This window comes from Stegostoma tigrinum, chromosome 10 (assembly GCF_030684315.1).
Source record: "Stegostoma tigrinum isolate sSteTig4 chromosome 10, sSteTig4.hap1, whole genome shotgun sequence".
NCBI lineage: Eukaryota > Metazoa > Chordata > Chondrichthyes > Orectolobiformes > Stegostomatidae > Stegostoma > Stegostoma tigrinum.
Window position 1 is genome coordinate 7181906 of NC_081363.1, and position 18435 is coordinate 7200340.

Here is an 18435-nt window from a genome sequence, read left to right on the forward strand (position 1 = left end):
GGCTGATCTGATCATCCTCAACACCACTTCCCTGTGTTTTCCCCATAAGCCTTCATTCCACTATTGATTAAAAATCAGTCAACCTCAAGCTTGAAAATGCTTAATGGCCCATTTCCTAAAGCCCTCTAGTAAAGAATCCCACAGATAGACAACCCTCAGATGAAATTCCTCCTCAACTCTGTCTTAAAGATGCACCTGCTTATTCTGAGATTTGGTCTTCTGTTCTTAAACTCTTCCACAAGGGGAAACAACCTTTCTGCGTCTATCTGGTCAGGTACCCTATGAATCTTGTATGTTTCAACAAGATAGTCTCCCATTGTTTTATATTCTATTACTATATACCTGATCTATTCAACCTCTCCTCATTATACAGGCCCTCCATATCTGGTGGTAGCCTGCAGTAAGCCTTCTGTGGACTGCCTGAAATGCCAGTATATCTTAAACTAGATTAGGGGCCCAAACTGTTTAAAGTATTTCAACTGTGGTCTGACCAGTGCCTTGTGTGGTTTTGGCAAAACTCTGCTATGTTTACGCTCCATTCCCTTTGATATAAAGGCCAACATTGTATTAGCTTTTCATATTTCTCATGGAACTTGGATACTAGCTTTTTGTGATTCTCTGAACCTTTACTCCAGCGAGTCACAGATACTCAATCTTTAAATATCTTGAGGACGATCAGGTGTAAAGATATAAGAATGCCCCTTCTGTCAAGTCATTTGTTTGATCGGGATTCTGGTGGTATGCCTTAAAAGCTCTATAAATCCTACTCATGAACCTATAAGGAAGGCAATAGCCTGGTGGTGTTATCTATCGCTGGCCTGTTAATCTGGATAATGTTCAAATTTGAATTCACATTTGAATTCAGTAAAATACCTGGAATTAAGAATCTAATGATGACCGTGAATCCATTTTTGATTGTTGGGAAAAACTCATCTGTTTCACTCATGTCCTTTCGAGAAGGAAACTGCCATCCTTACCTTTTTCTGATGAAGGGCCCAGGCCTGAAATGTCAGCTTTTGTGCTCCTGAGATGCTGCTTGGCCTGCTGTGTTCATCCAGCCCCACACTTTGTTATCCTGCCATCCTTACCTGGTCTGGCGTACATGTGACTCCAGACCCAAAGCAATGTGGTTGACTGTAAACTGCCCTTTGGGCAATTAGGGATGGGTAATAAATGCTGCCTGGTCAGCAACGCCCTCACCCCGTGAATGAGCAAAGAAGAGTTCACTTGTTTCAAATCTTTGCATGGAAGAACATGACCCTTGTGCATTCCTGTACGCTGTAGGAAGAAACTGGCTTTTTTATTCACCCTTGAGCTGTGGGTGTAACTGAAACCAAAATTTATTGCTGTTAGTTGTTCGTCAAGGAGATAATGAGGTACTTTCTTGTGCTTTAGTTAGACCCACAATGTTATAAGTGAAGCAACAACATTGAAGGAATGGCGATGTATTTCCAAGTCAGGATAATAAGTGTCTTGGAAGAGAACTCGGTGTGATTCCCCTGTGTGTGCTGTCCTTGTTTTTCTAAATTGACATGGTCGAGGGTTTGGGAATTGCACTGCAAGGATATTTGTGAATCTGTTCAGTGTATCTTGTAGATGATACACTCTAATGCTATTCACTGTTAGGGTTGGTGGGAGTCGATGTTGGTGCCAATCAAACCGGCTGCTCGTGAATGGTGTCATGCTTCTTGAGTGTTGTTAGAGCTTCACTCATTCAAGCAAGTGAGAAATAATCCATCACACATCCAACTTGTGTCCTGTAGATGGTGGACAGGCTTTGGAGATTAAGGAGGTAAGTTACTTGCTGCAGTATTTCTAGCCTCTGACATGCTCTTACAACGTACTTAGATGATTAATTCAGTTTGACTTCCGGTCAGTAGTAACTCCCAGGATGATAGTGGGGTATTTAGTGATGCTAATGCCCTTGAATGTCAAGGGTTGGTGGTTAGATTGCTCTTGTTGAAGATGGTTATTGCCTGGCATTTGTGTGGCATGAATTGTCAGCCCAAACTTGGACATTGTCCAGGCCTTGCTACATTTGATCATCGTCTGTTTCACTATCTGAGGAGTCCCGTACATTATGAACATTATGAAATCAGCAGCAAACATCTCCACTTCTGACCTCATGACAGAGGGCAAGTCATTGATGAAGCAACTTAAGATGGTTTGGCAATGGAAACTTGGCATAGTGGTAACAACCGTCTGAGCCAGAAATCTTGGATTTAAGTCCACCTGGTCCAGAGATGTGCATTAACACTAAACTGGTTGATATAAAAAGAACGACACTGAGGAGCTCCTGCAGAGATGACCTCGAACTGCCACAACTCTATTCCTTTGCGCAAGGTATGACTCCAACCAATGGCAAGTTTTTCCTCCAATTCCCTTGGACTTCAGGCTCCTTGATTGCCAAACTCAGTTGAGTATGGCTTTGATGTCAAGGGCAGTCATTCAACTTACTTCTGGAATTCAACTCGTCTGTCTGTGTTTAAACCCAGGCTGTAGGTTCGCGAGCTGAGTGACCTAGCAGAAACTAAATCGAGTCATTGCTGAGTAGGTGCTGCTTTATAGCACTGCTGATGATGCCTTCCAAGATGATCCAGAGTAGACTGATGGGACAGTAATTAGCTGGATTGGACTTGTCATTTGTTTTTATGTATAGGACATACCTGGGCAGTTTTCCATTTTGTCACTTAAATGCCAGTATTGTAACTGTATAGAACATCTTGGCTTTGACATTGGCAAGTTCAGGAGATCAAGTTTTTAGTACTGTTACCAGGAATTTTTCAGGTCTAGAGGCCTTTGCCGTATCCCATACCCCCAAGCAGTTCTTGATCATGGAGTGAATTGAATTGGCTGAAGACACTCCACTGCTTGCTGTTATGTCATAGGAAGGTGTTGAAGTTAGGAGATTCCAGACCATCGGCCTTTCAGATGTCAGGTAAATTTTTCATCCTAACTTTTAATTGTGAACATTGCATTGATTACAGTAGATAACAGTTAACAGTAGTCAATCAACAAAGATTGGATGTAAAAGTTGCATTTAAAGTTAAGTTTGAATAGAGACTAATTAACTCTTGTGCATTTGAGACTATCGTGATTGTACATAATATTTAAATAGGGACAGTGATGTATTTGCGCTGCTGAACCAGTAAGCGTAAAGGATGTAGTTCACAGCAATGGTGAAACTGAAAACAGTTTTTCAATTTGTGTGAGTCCACAAGGTAAAGTCAAAAAATATGAATATTGTTGGCAAATTGTTGAAGTCTAGCTGGTATGCTGCACTCAAGTCCTTCAGCCAAGTGAACCCTTCCTCTATTATATGCTGCATGTTTATTCTCAATGTTTATTGAGTATCTTAGCAACTCAGTTGTAAAAAGACATTTACCAGTGCAGTGAATGCAGCTTTGCTTACATTTTCCCCACTCCACACATCACCAACAAAAATGAAATACTTTTAGTCAGTGGCCTGATTACTGACTGTTGGTGTTGCCAGGTTTTTCAAATATGAAATCTTAGTTTGCTTTTTATTCAGATGATTGTTTTGAGTTCTTAATCACTCTACAGCGCCAGGGTATTTTTTTTCCTCTCCTGCTTCAAAATATTTAGTGGACAGGCGTAATGAGGAGGTTGCTATGGATACTGTAGGGCAATTCTGAGACTGAGTGCACAGCTGTTTTGATGTATTTTTAAACTGGTGGCTGGGGGTTTTGATCAAATTACAGCCTCCATTACACAGAACAAATTACATGTTCCTTATATGATAACAAGCGTGCATTGTTGTGTCTGCTGTTCTCGCCCGAGTATTGTACTAATTGTTTGACTGTAGTGCATTTTTCATGAAAAATGGATAACTGTTAATTTTAGAAATATCCAGCAATTTAAATTGCTCACCCAGTGTGGAAGTTTAAATTTACTGTACTCTGATATATCGATTTTAAACTTGTAGGAGACTGAATGGCTTAATCAAGGAAATAACTCATTAAATTTTGGAGTACTTTTACTGCTTCATGTACAAGCTATCATTCATATTCTTTAACTTGGCGAAGTTATAGTTCTGTCTAGCTGTCCACAGACCTGTAGTTTATTCTGTATTGTTTATTAAATGATTACTTTTTGACTCGTAACATTTATTGCCTGCAATCTAAGCATCCTCTCCCAGAAATGATTGATTTTTATTCTCTTAAATATTGTTAGTGGTATTCACAGCTCTTTCTTTTCCATGGTTGATGAACTATAACAAATGATAAATTAATGTAGAATTCATATTTTATATTTGTGCCAGAAAAAATGCCTAAATAGTTCATAATTTTGGTTTAGATGGATTGTGTCCGAGGTATTCGGGAGAATAGATGAAGAGTAGGGAATAATGCAGCAGAATAGGCTAGGAAAACCGTAAAATCAAAGTTAGAGTAAGATAAAAAGCCTGGAAAAGGAATTGAAGTTTAAGATGTTTTATTGACACTTGGCAATTTCACAAGTCTGCCTTGAATCATTTGCTACAGCCAGTCTGGGTTTAAATAACAAAAATTGCATATGAAAATGTGTAACAAAATGAGTTGATATTCAAAAGAAAATAATAGTTCTGCTGCAAAATAAAACTTGCTTTTCTTGTAGGAAAGGTGTGATTTTAAACTGAAACTTATACAGCGCTCTCAAGGTAGAAATTGTGCACACTAAATTTGTGTTTTGTTCCACTTGTCAACTCAGATTAAAAAAAGTGTTGCCTGGCAAAATAACTTCTTTCATTGGATTTATTACTGGAAATTATTTATTTTAATCCTTTGTTAATTTTACTCATTTTGTAAGAGGAATTTCCTTAAAACTAGATCTGGCTTGCATTCAACCTGTGGCAATGAAGTATAGAATTATTTTTCACTCTGTCAGGCTTGCTAATCATTTTTCAACCTGTGTATTATTTGCACTTATTCCATTAAACAAGCTGACATATAATAAAGAAATTGTTACACTAAAACAGAAAATGATCAAAATATTTAGGAGGTCTGGCAGCAGCTAGTGAAAAAAAATGTTCAGGTTGATGACGTTTTGTCAAAATTTCACACTTGGCCTGCATATGGACCGTAATTAGATAAGGCAGATTTTGTGCAAGACTACACTTGACATTCCTATTACTTTGCGTGTTGGTGGTAGGTTACAACCAACATAGAACATAGAACAATACAGCGCAGAACAATCCCTTCGGCACTCTGTTGCACTGACCTGTGAACTAATCTAAGCCCCTCCCCCACACTATCCCATCATCATCCACATGCTTATCCAAGGACTGTTTAAATGCCCCTAACGTGGCTGAGTTAACTACATTGGCAGGCAGGGCGTTCCACACCCTTACCACTCTCTTGAGTAAAGAACCTGCCTCTGACATCTGTCTTAAATCTATCACCCCTCAATTTGTAGCTGTGCCCCCTTGTACAAGCTGAAGTCATCATCCTCGGAAAAAGACTCTCACTGTCCACCCTATCTAATCCTCTGATCATCTTGTATGTCTCTATTAAATCCCCTCTTAGCCTCCTTCTCTCCAATGAGAACAGACCCAAGTCCCTCAGCCTTTCTTCATAGGGCCTGCGCTCCAGACCAAGCAACATCCTGGTAAATCTCCTGTGCACCTTTTCCAATTCTTCCACATCCTTCCTGTAATGGGGCGACCAGAACTGCACGCAATATTCCAAATGAGGCCGCACTAGTGTTTTGTACAGTTGCAGCATGGCATCACGGCTCCGGAACGCAGTTAAAACCTAACCCAGCGTAAGTCACCTTAACAGCACTATCAACCTGGGTGGCAACTTTCAGGGATCTATGTGCATGGACACCAAGATCCCTGTGCACATCCACACTACCAAGAATCTTTCCATTGACCCGATATTCTGCCTTCCTATTATTCCTCCCAAAGTGAATCACCTCACATTTATCAGTATTAAACTCCATTTACCACCCTGCGGCCCAATTCTGCAGTTTATCCAAGTCTCCCTGCAACCTGCAACATTCTTCCACACTGTCCACCACTCCACCGACTTTAGTGTCATCTGCAAACTTACTAACCCATCCACCTATGCCTGCGTCCAAGTCATTTATAAAAATTACAAACAGCAGTGGTCCCAAAACAGATCCTTGAGGCACACCACTAGTAACCGGACTCCAGGCTGAATATTCTCCATCAACCACCACTCGTTGCCTTCTTACAGAAAGCCAGTTTCTAATCCAAACTGCTAAATCTCCCTCAATCCCATGCCTCTGTATTTTCTTCAATAGCCTACCATGTGGAACCTTACCAAAGACTTTACTGAAGTCCATGTACATCAGCTGCCCTTCCCTCATCCACATGCTTGGTCATAATGGGCATGTGTTTCAGTGTGTATGTTTCTTAAATAATCTTTCGGGTGCAGGTAAAGAGTGGGGCAAAGAAAAAATAAATCATTTGGTAGCTTGTGTTCTGATAACAATCCTGTGATTTTTTGTTGTAATCGTGCTAATGCTGCAAAGTATAGTGAAGGCATGATTTTAGCTTTTTCTGCCCTTGACTGTCAAAAAGCTTGTCAAGGCTTACACATGATGAACCACCAGATAATAATATGCTTCCAGACAGTTGGTGCACTGTGATCAGTGCCCTAAAAATCAACCTCTTCCTAACCCTGTAAGTTAGCTATAGGGCAGCAGGTTGAACATAGAACGTAGAACAATACAGCGCAGAACAGGCCCTTCGGCCCTCCGCTGTTGCGCCAACCTGTGATCTAATCTAAGCCCATCCCCCTACACTATCCCATCATCATCCATTTGCTTATCCGAGGACTGTTTTAAAGCCCCTAATGTGGCTGAGTTAACTACATTGACAGGCGGGGCATTCTATGCCCTTACCACTCTGAGTATTGAAACAGCAGAGATAATGCAACCTTAAGTATTTGGTGGATTTATGTCACAACTTATTTCCTACAAGGATTCTGTTCCCTTTAATATTTGTAGTAGTACCACTATTTCCCTCCGAGTTCCTGATTACTTTCTTGTAACTAACATCATGCCAATTTTGATATTCATGGGAAGGCCAAGCAGCACTATGGCACCAGTTCTATGAATATTTCTGCACTTCTATTGATTATCTTCTTTAATATCTTTTAGGATACATTAATTGTGTGGTCAGAGGCAGAAAACTATGACTTGGCCCTTAGTTTTCAAGAAAAAGCAGGCTGCGATGAAATATGGGAAAAGATATGCCAGGTGAGTAATACAAACCAATTAAAATTATGTACAAGTATTATTAAAAATGTGCGCCATCTCAAATTTCAAGTCTAAATTTTTCTATGACCTGATGCATGTTGATTATCAGATTCAGCTTCAGGAGCTTGACATTACGTTTCCAGATTCTGAATGTTGGTGTAAAATAGGAATACAGTAATGTACCCTTTTCTGTACTTGGTGAACTGTTTAATGGTACCTAATAGAGTTTATATCCACTCATTAAGATGAATCTGTAGGCTCCCCTGTCAAGTCATTTTTGGCCTCTATCTTTTCCTTGCAGTAACAATTGCATCTCAAAAAAAAGTACTTCCATTGGCTGTCAGATGCTTTGGAACATAACTTATGACAGATACTATATAAATTCAATTTCATCTTTCATGCATAGCATCCAGATGGTGTTTTTAAATGGTATGCAACTTACAGTGAAGATTATGAAAAAGTTTGAACCCAGAAATTTGTTGCAAATTAAATTGAAATTGTAAAAATGAATGCAGGCTAAAACGCATCAAAAGAAAATTTTTTAGACTGATATTATCACTTTTAACACAGACACCTTCCGAATCGAGCAGTGATGCTAAAAGTTCTATCAGGACGGTTTATTTTACTGGGCTGAATTGAAGGGTAGTTAGCCAAATGAAATGAAACTGGTCTAAGAACGTGAGGTTTGAGTACACATAAAACTAGGTGTAATAGTCCACTACTTCAGTCTACTGAATCTACTTCACTATTTGTTGATAACCCATAACTCCACTTTTTTGCCTTGGCCCCTTCACCCTGATTCCCTTCCTTATTAAAAGTCTGTCTGAGCATATTTAACAACCCAAACTCCTCAGACCTCTGCAATTCAAAATTCCACAGATTCACTATTCTCATTCTTAAATATTCACCACTGCAATTCATGAACTTGAATTAAGGTGGCTGAGGAATGTGTAAAGTAACAGCAGAAGATGACTATGTAGACTGCCAGACTGTTAAGTAAAACAACACGCCAGTGATTTTTCTCATAGAATGATGCATGTTCCTCCGGCACTACACAGCAGCGAGACTGGGCATTTAAATACTGACTTGCCAATGTTGCACAAATATAAGGTTTTTTAAAAATATTCCAAATTAACTGTAGCTTTTTTTTTGTTGTGTTTGATTTCATTCCTTCAGTTGTTTTTAAATGCTTTGGCTTTTAGTATTGCATAGTTTTTTCAATCAGTAAAATTGATGTTTAAATTTCCGAATTGAAATGTCACTATGAAATTTCTGTAATACCAGTGTGCCTTCTCCATTACTTCATGGTTTTTGTTTTCATTTGTTTACTTCATCATTAAGCACATTGGTGTAAATATTAATCCCACAATTATATCTCAAGCATAACACATGTCCATCCCATAATTAAATATTGATTGTGGGAATTCATTAATTTTAGTGACTAGGCTATCTGTTTTTGGGCAGCCTATTTTTGACTGATGTCTATGACATTATTCTGCTGTGTGTACTATTTCTAGAGGTCATGGGTGTTGATTGCTGCTGAAAATAAAAAAAAGTCTAATTCTCACTATTATTATTGACTTCCTGATTGATGTTTGATAACATATTGCAGTTTCTATTAAAGATTTTCTTTTGAACTGCTTCCAAAGACAAGGTTGAAATTAATTAAGAAATCACTTTGTAGATTTCAGCTTCAGTGGCTTTATTTTAAAAGTTGTTGTGTTTTGCATTGTATGATTAGAATACCAGAGTGACTCACTAAAAGAGGACACCCCATTTCCTTTTACTTTGAAAATAAATACTGGTTCCAAAATTGTTTTTATAGGCCATTCATGATAAAACAGCTCTGTACTTTTAGCAATAACAAAAACAACCATTATTTATATACTACCTTTAAGATAATAAAAGTTCTAAGGAGCTTTATGGGAGAGTTATTCAGCAAACTTAGATGCCATTTCAGGAAGTATTCGGTCAAAATAGTAAAAGTTGTGTCAAACAAGTAGGTTTTGAGTATCTTAAAGAGGGAAATGAGAATACAGGCTGACTTGGACAGGCTAGGTGAGTGGACGGATGCATGGCAGATGCAGTTTAATGTGGATAAATGTGCAGTTATACACTTTGGTGGCAAGAACAGCAAGGCAGATTACTATCTCAATGGAGTCAAGTTAGGTAAAGGGGAAGCATAATGAGATCTAGGTATTCTTGTACGTCAGTCAATGAAAGCAAGCATGCAGGTACAGCAGGCAGTGAAGAAAGCTAATAGCATGCTGGCCTTCATAACAAGAGGAATTGAGTATAGGAGCAAAGAGGTCCTTCTGCAGCTGTACAGGGCCCTGGTGAGACTGCACCTGGAGTACTGTGTGCAGTTTTGGTCTCCAAATTTGAGGAAGGACATTCTGGCTATTGAGGGAGTATAGTGTAGGTTCACGAGGGCAATTCCCGGAATGGCGGGACTATCATATGGTGAAAGATTGGAGCAACTGGGCTTGTATACACTTGAGTTTAGAAGGATGAGAGGGGATCTGATTTGAGGCGTATAAGATTGTTAAGGTATTGGACACTCTGGAGGCAGGAAGCATGTTTCCGCTAATGGGTGAGTCCAGAACCAGAGGATACAGTTTAAAAGTAGGGGTTAGGCCATTTAGAACACAGTTGAGGAAAAACTTCTTCACCCAGAGAGTGGTGGATATGTGGAATGCTCTGCCCCAGAAGACAGTGGAGGCCAACTCTCTAGATACTTTTAAGAAAGAGATAGATAGAGGTCTTAAAGATAGAGGAATCGAGGGTTATGGGGATAAGGCAGGAACAGGATACTGATCGTGGATGATCAGCCATGATCATAATGAATGGTGGTGCTGGCTCGAAGGGCTGAATGGCCTACTCCAGCACCTATTGTCTATTGGAAAACAAGCTGCAGAGGCCATATTCCACAGCGCAGGGCTGGGGTAGTTTCAGCACCAGTTGTAGAATCGCAGAGGTTTACAGGAAAGGGCTCTTCAGCCCATCAAGTCTGCAAAAATGAAAAGCAACCACTTCGCCATTCTAATCCCATTTTCCAATAATTGGCCCATGGCCGAATACACCTTGGCATCGCAACTGTGCATCTAAATTCTTTTTCAATTTTATGATAGTTTCTGCCTGTACCACCGCTATAGGTAGTGAGATCCAGATTCCCACCATCCTCTGAGTGAAAAAATCTTTCCTCACTTCCTTCTAAACCTACCGCCTCTCGCACTAAATCTGTGCCCATTGATATTTGAGCCCTCTACCATGGGGAAAAGTTCCTTCCTGTATAAGCCTTTCATAACTTCATACATCACGACAGAGCCCCTCCGTCTCTGTTTCTAATCTGCTACCCCGATCCTAAAACTATGACCTCTTTTCTAGCTTGCCCCACAAGGGGAAACATCCGCTATGTCTGAGATAACAAAGTGTAGAGCTGGATGAAAACTGCAGTCCAAGCAGCATTAGAGGAGCCGGAAAGCTGATGTTTCAGGTCAAGACCCTACTTCAGAAATGGGGGAGGTGAAGAGGATTCTGAAACAAATAGGGAGAGAGGGAGAGACGGATAGAAGTTACCCACATTCACTATGTCTATTTTGTTAATCCGCTTCAGCACCATGTATACCTCAGTTAGATTTCTTCTCATTCTCCCACACTTCAGGGAGTAAAAGCCTAATGTGTTTAATGCCTGTTAAGATAAACCTTGCACCTCTGAACTGTCTTCAATGCAGTTACATTCCACCTCAAGTAAGAAGACCAAAGCTCTCCACAATATTCCAAGTGTAGCCTCACTAATACTTTGTACAGTTGCAGCAACACTTCTCTACCTTTATGCCCTTCCTTTATTCTGTGATTCATATATCCATGCATGAGGATACCCAGATCCTTCTGCATCGAAAGCACTCTGATTATTTAGATCTTTACAACCTTCTCAATCTTTCAGCATGCCACTGGTCTTAGTTTTTGTCTTTGTTATCTTTTACTGCCTGTTCAAACTGCTGTACAAACAAAAACTGAACCAGCAATGGATGCTGGAAATCTGAAACAAAAGCAGAAATTACTGTAAAATTGCAGGTCTGGCAGCTTCTGTGAAAATGAAACCAGATTTAGTGTTTCAGATCCACTCACCCATCTTCAGAATTGAAGGTAGCTAGGAAGAGAGTGGTTTTTCAGTCGAAGATAGGTTGGGAGGAGGAGGGAATGTGAAAATGATAGGTGGAGATAGAGCCCAAAGAGAGAGAAAAACAGTTGATGAGACAAAGATAACAAGGTGTAGAGCTGGATGAACACAGCCGGCCAAGCAGCATCTGAGCTATTAAGTCCAGAAGACGTTTTGTCTGTCTGTTTGGGTTTGTTGCTGAGACAAAACGTGCCCAGAAACCATAACCACTCTCCCCTACATCAAAGACAGTTCGGAAATGACTGCCAGACTACTCAGACCTCATGGCATAATGGTAGCCCACAAACCCACCAACACACTAAAACAGCAGCTAATGAACTTAAAAGACCCTATACAGACAATAAACAAAACGAACGTCATTTACAAAATACCTTGCAAGAACTGTGACAAACACTATATTGGACAAAGCAGGCAGAAAGCTAGTCACCAGGTTAACATGAACATCAACTAGCCACAAAAAGGCATGACCCACTATCACTAGTATCCTTACATACAGATAAGGAAGGACACCACTTTGATTGGGACAACACATCCATCCTAGGACAAGCCAAACAGAGACACGCACGAGAATTCCTGGAGGCATGGCATTCCAACCAGAACTCCATCAACAAACACATTGATTTGGAGCCCATCTACCACCCTCTGAGAAAAAGAACAGGAAATGACATCACCAACTCAAGGAAACCTAACCAGATAAATAGAAAGCGGGACATAACACCAGCGCTTCACCGGAGGCTCACTGATGATGTTACCTAGAATGGTGACGAAACATCTGAAAACGAACCTTCCACCTCAGCGAGCAAACTCACATCCAGAACCTCAACCTGAGCTACAAATCGTCTCAAAACTTGCTAACTCTCTGAAGTGTGGTCTAATTGAGAATGTAATGCAACTTCTCTATTCTTCAGTCCTATCCCTGTAAAAATGAACCCCAGTAATTTTTATACAGAACACTAGATTATTTAATTTTAATAGTGATGTAATTGACTAGTGTTGCTACCTTTACTGTCAAGTAAGTATCAAGATTAGTTTTAAAATCAGTATATGTCTGGTATATGTTATTTTCCTCAGGCTTTAACAGTTATTGAGCCTGTGGACAATATGGATGTTATTTTACATTTATTTATTCCTCTCCTGCTGGCTCTACAAGCGCTGCCATGTTCCAACAACTTGCCATCCTTCAGATATGAAATACTATGGAGTCATCGAGTCGTACAGCATGGAAACAGACCCACCAGTCCAACTAGTCCATGCCAACCATGATCTCAAACTAAACTAGTCCCACTTGCTGTGTTTGGTCTATATCCCTTCAACCCTTTGCTATTCATGTACTTAACCAAATGTCCTTTTAAATGTTGTATCTGTACTTGCATCTATCACTTCTGGCAATTTATTCCTCCAAAAAACTCACCGTGTAGAATAAAAAGTTGGCCCTCATTGTCCTTTTTATAACTTTCTCCTCTCATCCTAAAAATCATGCCCCCTAGTTTTGAACTCTCTCACTCTAGGGAAAAGACTCTTGCTATTCACTTTATTTTATGCCCCTCACGATTTTGTAAACTACATCAATCTTTTTGGTTACTTGCTCAAAAAACTCAATCAAGTTTGTGAGACATTTTTTCCTTCCCAAAAAACCATGCTTACCATCCCTAATTATTCCTTGCATCTCGAAATGCATGTAAATGCTGTTCTATAGTCCTGCCTCCTGACGCTTTCACTGTGGGAAACAAACCTGTTTCTCTTCCCATCCAATCGCTGCATGCCAATTTACCAATAGAAGTAATCAGATTTTAATTAGAAATAGCTACCTGTTTTTTTTTCTGCAGTGCCTTTGCTGTCTGTTTTATTATATAAATTGGTCATGCCTCCTGAGACCACTATGATGAATCAACTTAATGTTTTATCATGTCAGGTAATTTCTACCAATAGAGCAGTAGAGGCAGAGTTGTTGAACTTTTTAATGCAGAGGTACATTTGTCCTGACCAACAAGGGAGTCAAAGCTTATCATTACAGTAGCTGGGAATGTGGAAATAAGGCACATCTTATCATTGTCATAGCCATGATATAATTGAATGCTGGATTAGGCTCGAGGGGCCGAAATGGTTTGACCCCCGCTAATTTTTATGTTCTGTTTTTGTACTGATTTGAATGCAACTGGCTACCATATTCTAAATTCAGAAGCAGGTGGCGAGAAAGGGTTACTGAAACACATGGCAAGGTGTAATATTGCAGGAAATATGGTTTAATTTTTGTTTAAAAACGCTTAAGGTAATGCAGTGGTACTGTTTACTTTAGTGATGGAAAGGGATAGGTGTATACCACTGGGCAAGAATTGTAGCTGGGGGAAAGGCAATTACGATGAGATTAGGCAAGATTCAGGGAACATAGGATGGGGAACGAAACTGCAGGGGATGGGCACGTTAGAAATGTGGAGCTTATTCAAGGAAAAGCTCCTGCATGTCCTAGATGAGTATGTACCTGTCAGATAGGGAGGAAGCTGCAGAGCGCGGGAGCTGTGGTTTACGAAGGAGGTGGAATCTCTGGTCAAGAGGAAGAAGAAGGCTTATGTTAGGATGAGATGTGAAGGCTCAGTTAGGGCGCTTGAGGGCTACGAGGTAGCCAGGAAAGACCTAAAGAGAGAGCTCAGAAGAGCCAGGAGGAGACATGAGAAGTTGTTGGCGAATAGGATCAGGGTAAACCCTAAGGCTTTATAGGTATTTAAGGAATAAAAGAATGACGAAAGTAAGATTAGGCCCAATCAAGGATAGTAGTGGTAAGTTGTGCGTGGAGTCAGAGGAGATAGGGGAAGCGCTAAATGAATATTTTTCGACAGTATTCACTCTAGAAAACGACAATGTTGTTGAGGAGAATACTGAGATACAGGCTATTAGACTAGGTGGGATTGAGGTTCACAAGGAAGAGGTATTAGAAATCCTTCAGAGGGTGAAGATAGATAAGTCCCCTGGGCCGGATGGGATTTATCCTAGCATCCTCTGGGAAGCCAGGGAGGAGATTGCCGAGCCTTTGGCATTGATCTTTAACACGTCATTGTCTACAGGAATAGTCCCAGATGACTGGAGGATAGCAAATGTGGTTCCCCTGTTCAAGAAGGGGAGCAGAGACAACTCTGGTAATTATAGACGAGTGAGCCTTACCTCAGTTCTTGGTAAAGTGTTGGAAAAGGTTATAAGGGATAGGATTTATAATCACCTAGAAAAGAATAAATTGATTAGGGATAGTCAGCACGGTTTTGTGAAGGGAAGGTTGTGCCTCACGAACCTTAGAGTTCTTTGAGAAGGTGACCAAACAGGTAGATGAGAGTAAATCGGTTGATGTGGTGTATATGGATTTCAGCAAGGCGTTCGATAAGGTTCCCCACAGTAGGCTATTGTACAAAATGCGGAGGAATGGAATTGTGGGAGATATAGCAGTTTGGATCGGAAATTGGCTTGCTGAAAGAAGACAGAGGGTGGTAGTTGATGGGAAATGTTCATTCTGGAGACCAGTTACTAGTGGTGTACCGCAAGGGTCGGTGTTGGGTCCACTGCTGTTTGTCATTTTTATAAATGACCTGGATGAGGGCGTAGAAGGATGGGTTAGTAAATTTGCAGACGACACTAAGGTCGGTGGAGTTGTGGATAGTGACGAAGGATGCTGTAGGTTGCAGAGAGACATGGATAATCTGCAGAGCTGGGCTGAGAGGTGGCAAATGGAGTTTAATGCAGACAAGTGTGAGGTGATGCACTTTGGTAGGAGTAACCGGAAGGCAAAGTACTGGGCTAATGGTAAGATTCTTAGTAGTGTAGATGAGCAGAGAGATCTCGGCGTCCGTGTACACAGATCCTTGAAAGTTGCCACCCAGGTTGACAGGGCTGTTAGGAAGGCATACAGTGTTTTAGCTTTTATTATAGAGGGATCGAGTTCCGGAACCAAGAGGTTATGCTGCAGCTGTACAAAACTCTGGTGCGGCCACGCTTGGAGTATTGTGTACAGTTCTGGTCACTGCATTATAAGAAGGATGTGGAAGCTTTGTAAAGGGTGCAGAGGAGATTTACTAGGATGTTGCCTGGTATGGAGGGAAGGTCTTACGAGGAAAGGCTGAGGGACTTGAGACTGTTTTCATTAGAGAGAAGAAGGTTGAGAGGTGACTTAATTGAGGCACATAAAATAATCAGAGGATTAGATAGGGTGGATAGGGAGAGCCTATTTCCTAGGATGGTGACGGCAAGCCCGAGGGGGCATAGCTGTAAATTGAAGGGTGACAGATATAGGACAGATGTCAGAGGTAGTTTCTTTACTCAGAGAGTAGTAAGGGAATGGAACGCTTTGCCTGCAACGGTAGTAGATTCGCCAACTTTAGGTACATTTAAGTCGTCGTTGGACAAGCATATGGACATACATGGAATAGTGTAGGTTAGATGGGCTTGAGATCGGTATGACAGGTCGGCACGACATCAAGGGCCGAAGGGCCTGCACTGTGCTGTAATGTTCAGTGTTCTATTTTTGTGCAGAATTATGTCATCTCTATTTTTAGCACTGTTTACTTGCAGTTTTCATTACCAAGAATACTTCTTCAGTTCATTCTTGCGTGTCCTAAGGGTTGCTGAATGTTATTTACAACAGACATTAATAAAACACTCAGTTGTGTATATTGCCCTTTCTAATTTACAGTAAAACTTCATTATTTGCCACATGAAATGTTATTCTGTATAGCAGCAAAAATGTAAGCTTAGAAACGCGAATTACTACAATCCAGTTAATAAAACAAAGCTTGTTCTCTCGACTTCATATTTGCTGTTTCTTAGAATTCACGGTTCCTTTTAATTTGCTTTAATTATTCATGGAATGAGGGAGTCAATGCATGGGCCAGCATTTATTGCCCATCCGTAATTGCCCTGAGGACAGTTAAGAGTCACCCACATTGCTTTGGATCTCGAGTTACATGTAGGCTAGATCAGGTAAGGATGGCATTTTCCTTCCCTGGGTCTCTGGATTAACAGTCCAGTGATAGTGCCACCTAGGCCATCGCCTGTCCATTGAGATGCATACATCTCAAAAACACTGCTATTTATGCATGGCCAGTTTGTTTCGTGCGCAGCATGCCCTAATTGTTGAGGAGCACAGACAAACACTGTTTTAAAGAACATTGTTTTATATGCTGGAAATCTGAAATCTAACAAAAATTGTTGGAAATGTTCAACAGATTAGATATTTACTGTCAAAAAAGAAGCAGAGTTAATGGGGTGGATTAGGAGTTAGTGGGGAATTATGGGGAATAGTGACAAGGATATGTCCGTGCTGAAATGGGGCGGCACAGTAGCTCAGTGGTTAGCACTGCAGCCTCACAGCACCAGGGACCTATCTGCGGAGTTTGCACATTCTCCCCGTGTCTGTGTCGGTTTCCTCCCACAGTCCAAAGATGTGCAGGCTAGGTGGATCGGCCATGCTAAATTGCCCGTAGTGTTCAGGGGTGTGTGGGTTATAAGGGGGATGGGTCTGGGTGGGATGCTCCAAGGGGCTGTGTGGACTTGTTGGGCCGACAGGCCTGTTTCCACACTATAGGGAATCTAATCTAATCTAAATCTGATCACTGAGGAGGATTCCCAACAGTGGCCTCCACCTAGCATTAGAAAGCAAATTTAAACAATTAAAGGACAAATTAACAAATTCACCATCTCTCTCCTCTCCTGCCCCCTTTGTTGTGTTTAAAAAAAAATGCCACCACAACCATTTCCTCCACCCCACCCTCATATGAAAGATTCCACGTCTGTTCGTTCGGCAAGTTAGATTTAACAAGGTTTTAAGCAAATGTAGACAACAGCCTTCCATTCTAAAGTCATATGAGAAAATCAAGTGCAGATGTAGGGAAAGAAAGGTGGGGGGGAAAGGAAAGAACAAAAAGGAAAGTTTGTGAATTGGTAGACGTTAGAGGTTGAATGTCCAATGAGGTGTTCCAAGGCAACAAGATGATAAGACAGGCAAAGCAGCAAAAAAAAAATTGGTCTAAAGGAGGTTTAAATGGAAATAGCAGAATGATACCAACAGCTGCTGTCTTGGAAAAAAAGTGCAGTGGTGGTTATCAGTTGAAGTTGCTGGAATCTGTATTAAGTCTGGAAAGCTGTGAATAGCCTAGTGAAAAGTTGAAAGTGTAGCTGTGCTGGCACTTTGTACAAGCTCTATTTAGAGAGAAAGACACAGTGGTGGAGAATAGTAAGATTTTAAGTGATTAATAAACTTTGTACGACAGGACAGCTGAAGTAGCTTGAAAAAAATTACACAGTTTATGTTTTGAAATCCTGAGCTTGCCTTTCCATAAATACATGGTGTAAATATAAAGTCAGACTCTAGCGGCCCTCAGCTTCTTCGAGTATTCTGGCTTGCCTCTTAATTAAGTCATTTACCCCTCTCAGCAATAGCTCCATAAAATGCTAGTGAGATAGAGAACCTCGTACTTGGGAAATTAAGGACACCTCTTCAGTAAACAGTGTGAAAATGCTCTGTTGTGGTTGTAGACTTGCTCACCGAACTGATGTGTTTGGTCGCAGACATTTTACCACCCTGCCATATAACATCGTCAGTGCGCGTCTGGTGAAGCTTTAGTATTCTGTCCCGCTTGTTGTTTATATGCATCAGTTTGCTGGGGTGGTTAGCATACTTCCTGTTCAGGTTTTTACTGGTTTGCATATCGGGTCTGGATTGAATTGGACTTAATTGAACTGAGCACCAACGATATCCCCCAATGTCAGGACTGATTGCAGAAGCGGTAATGCAAAGGTTAGAATGAACAGCATTCCCCACTATACAAACCAATCTCTGGGTTCACTATGTGGATGACACCTTCGTGATTATCAAACATACAAGACTAGAAGAAACCCACTGACGCATAACATCCTGACCGGAATAAAACTCACAAAAGAAGAAGAGTACAATAACTGATTACCCTTCCTTGACAGCATGGTAGAACATAAGAGCATGAGGATCTCCGGACAAGCGTATACACAAAGACACACATACGGACCAGATACTT

General features: G+C 40.8%; 1 protein-coding gene across 6 annotated transcripts in view; it reads left to right on the plus strand.

Annotated features, from left to right (window-relative positions):
* smek1 (SMEK homolog 1, suppressor of mek1 (Dictyostelium)) overlaps window positions 1-18435 on the plus strand; it is a 127429-nt gene that overhangs the window by 42068 nt on the left and 66926 nt on the right. For all 6 annotated transcript variants that reach the window (XM_048538076.2, XM_048538078.2, XM_048538077.2 and 3 more), the window contains one exon: window positions 7126-7224. In XM_048538076.2, coding sequence (XP_048394033.1) covers window positions 7126-7224 — 99 coding nt within the window. The remainder of the gene's footprint in view (window positions 1-7125; window positions 7225-18435) is intronic.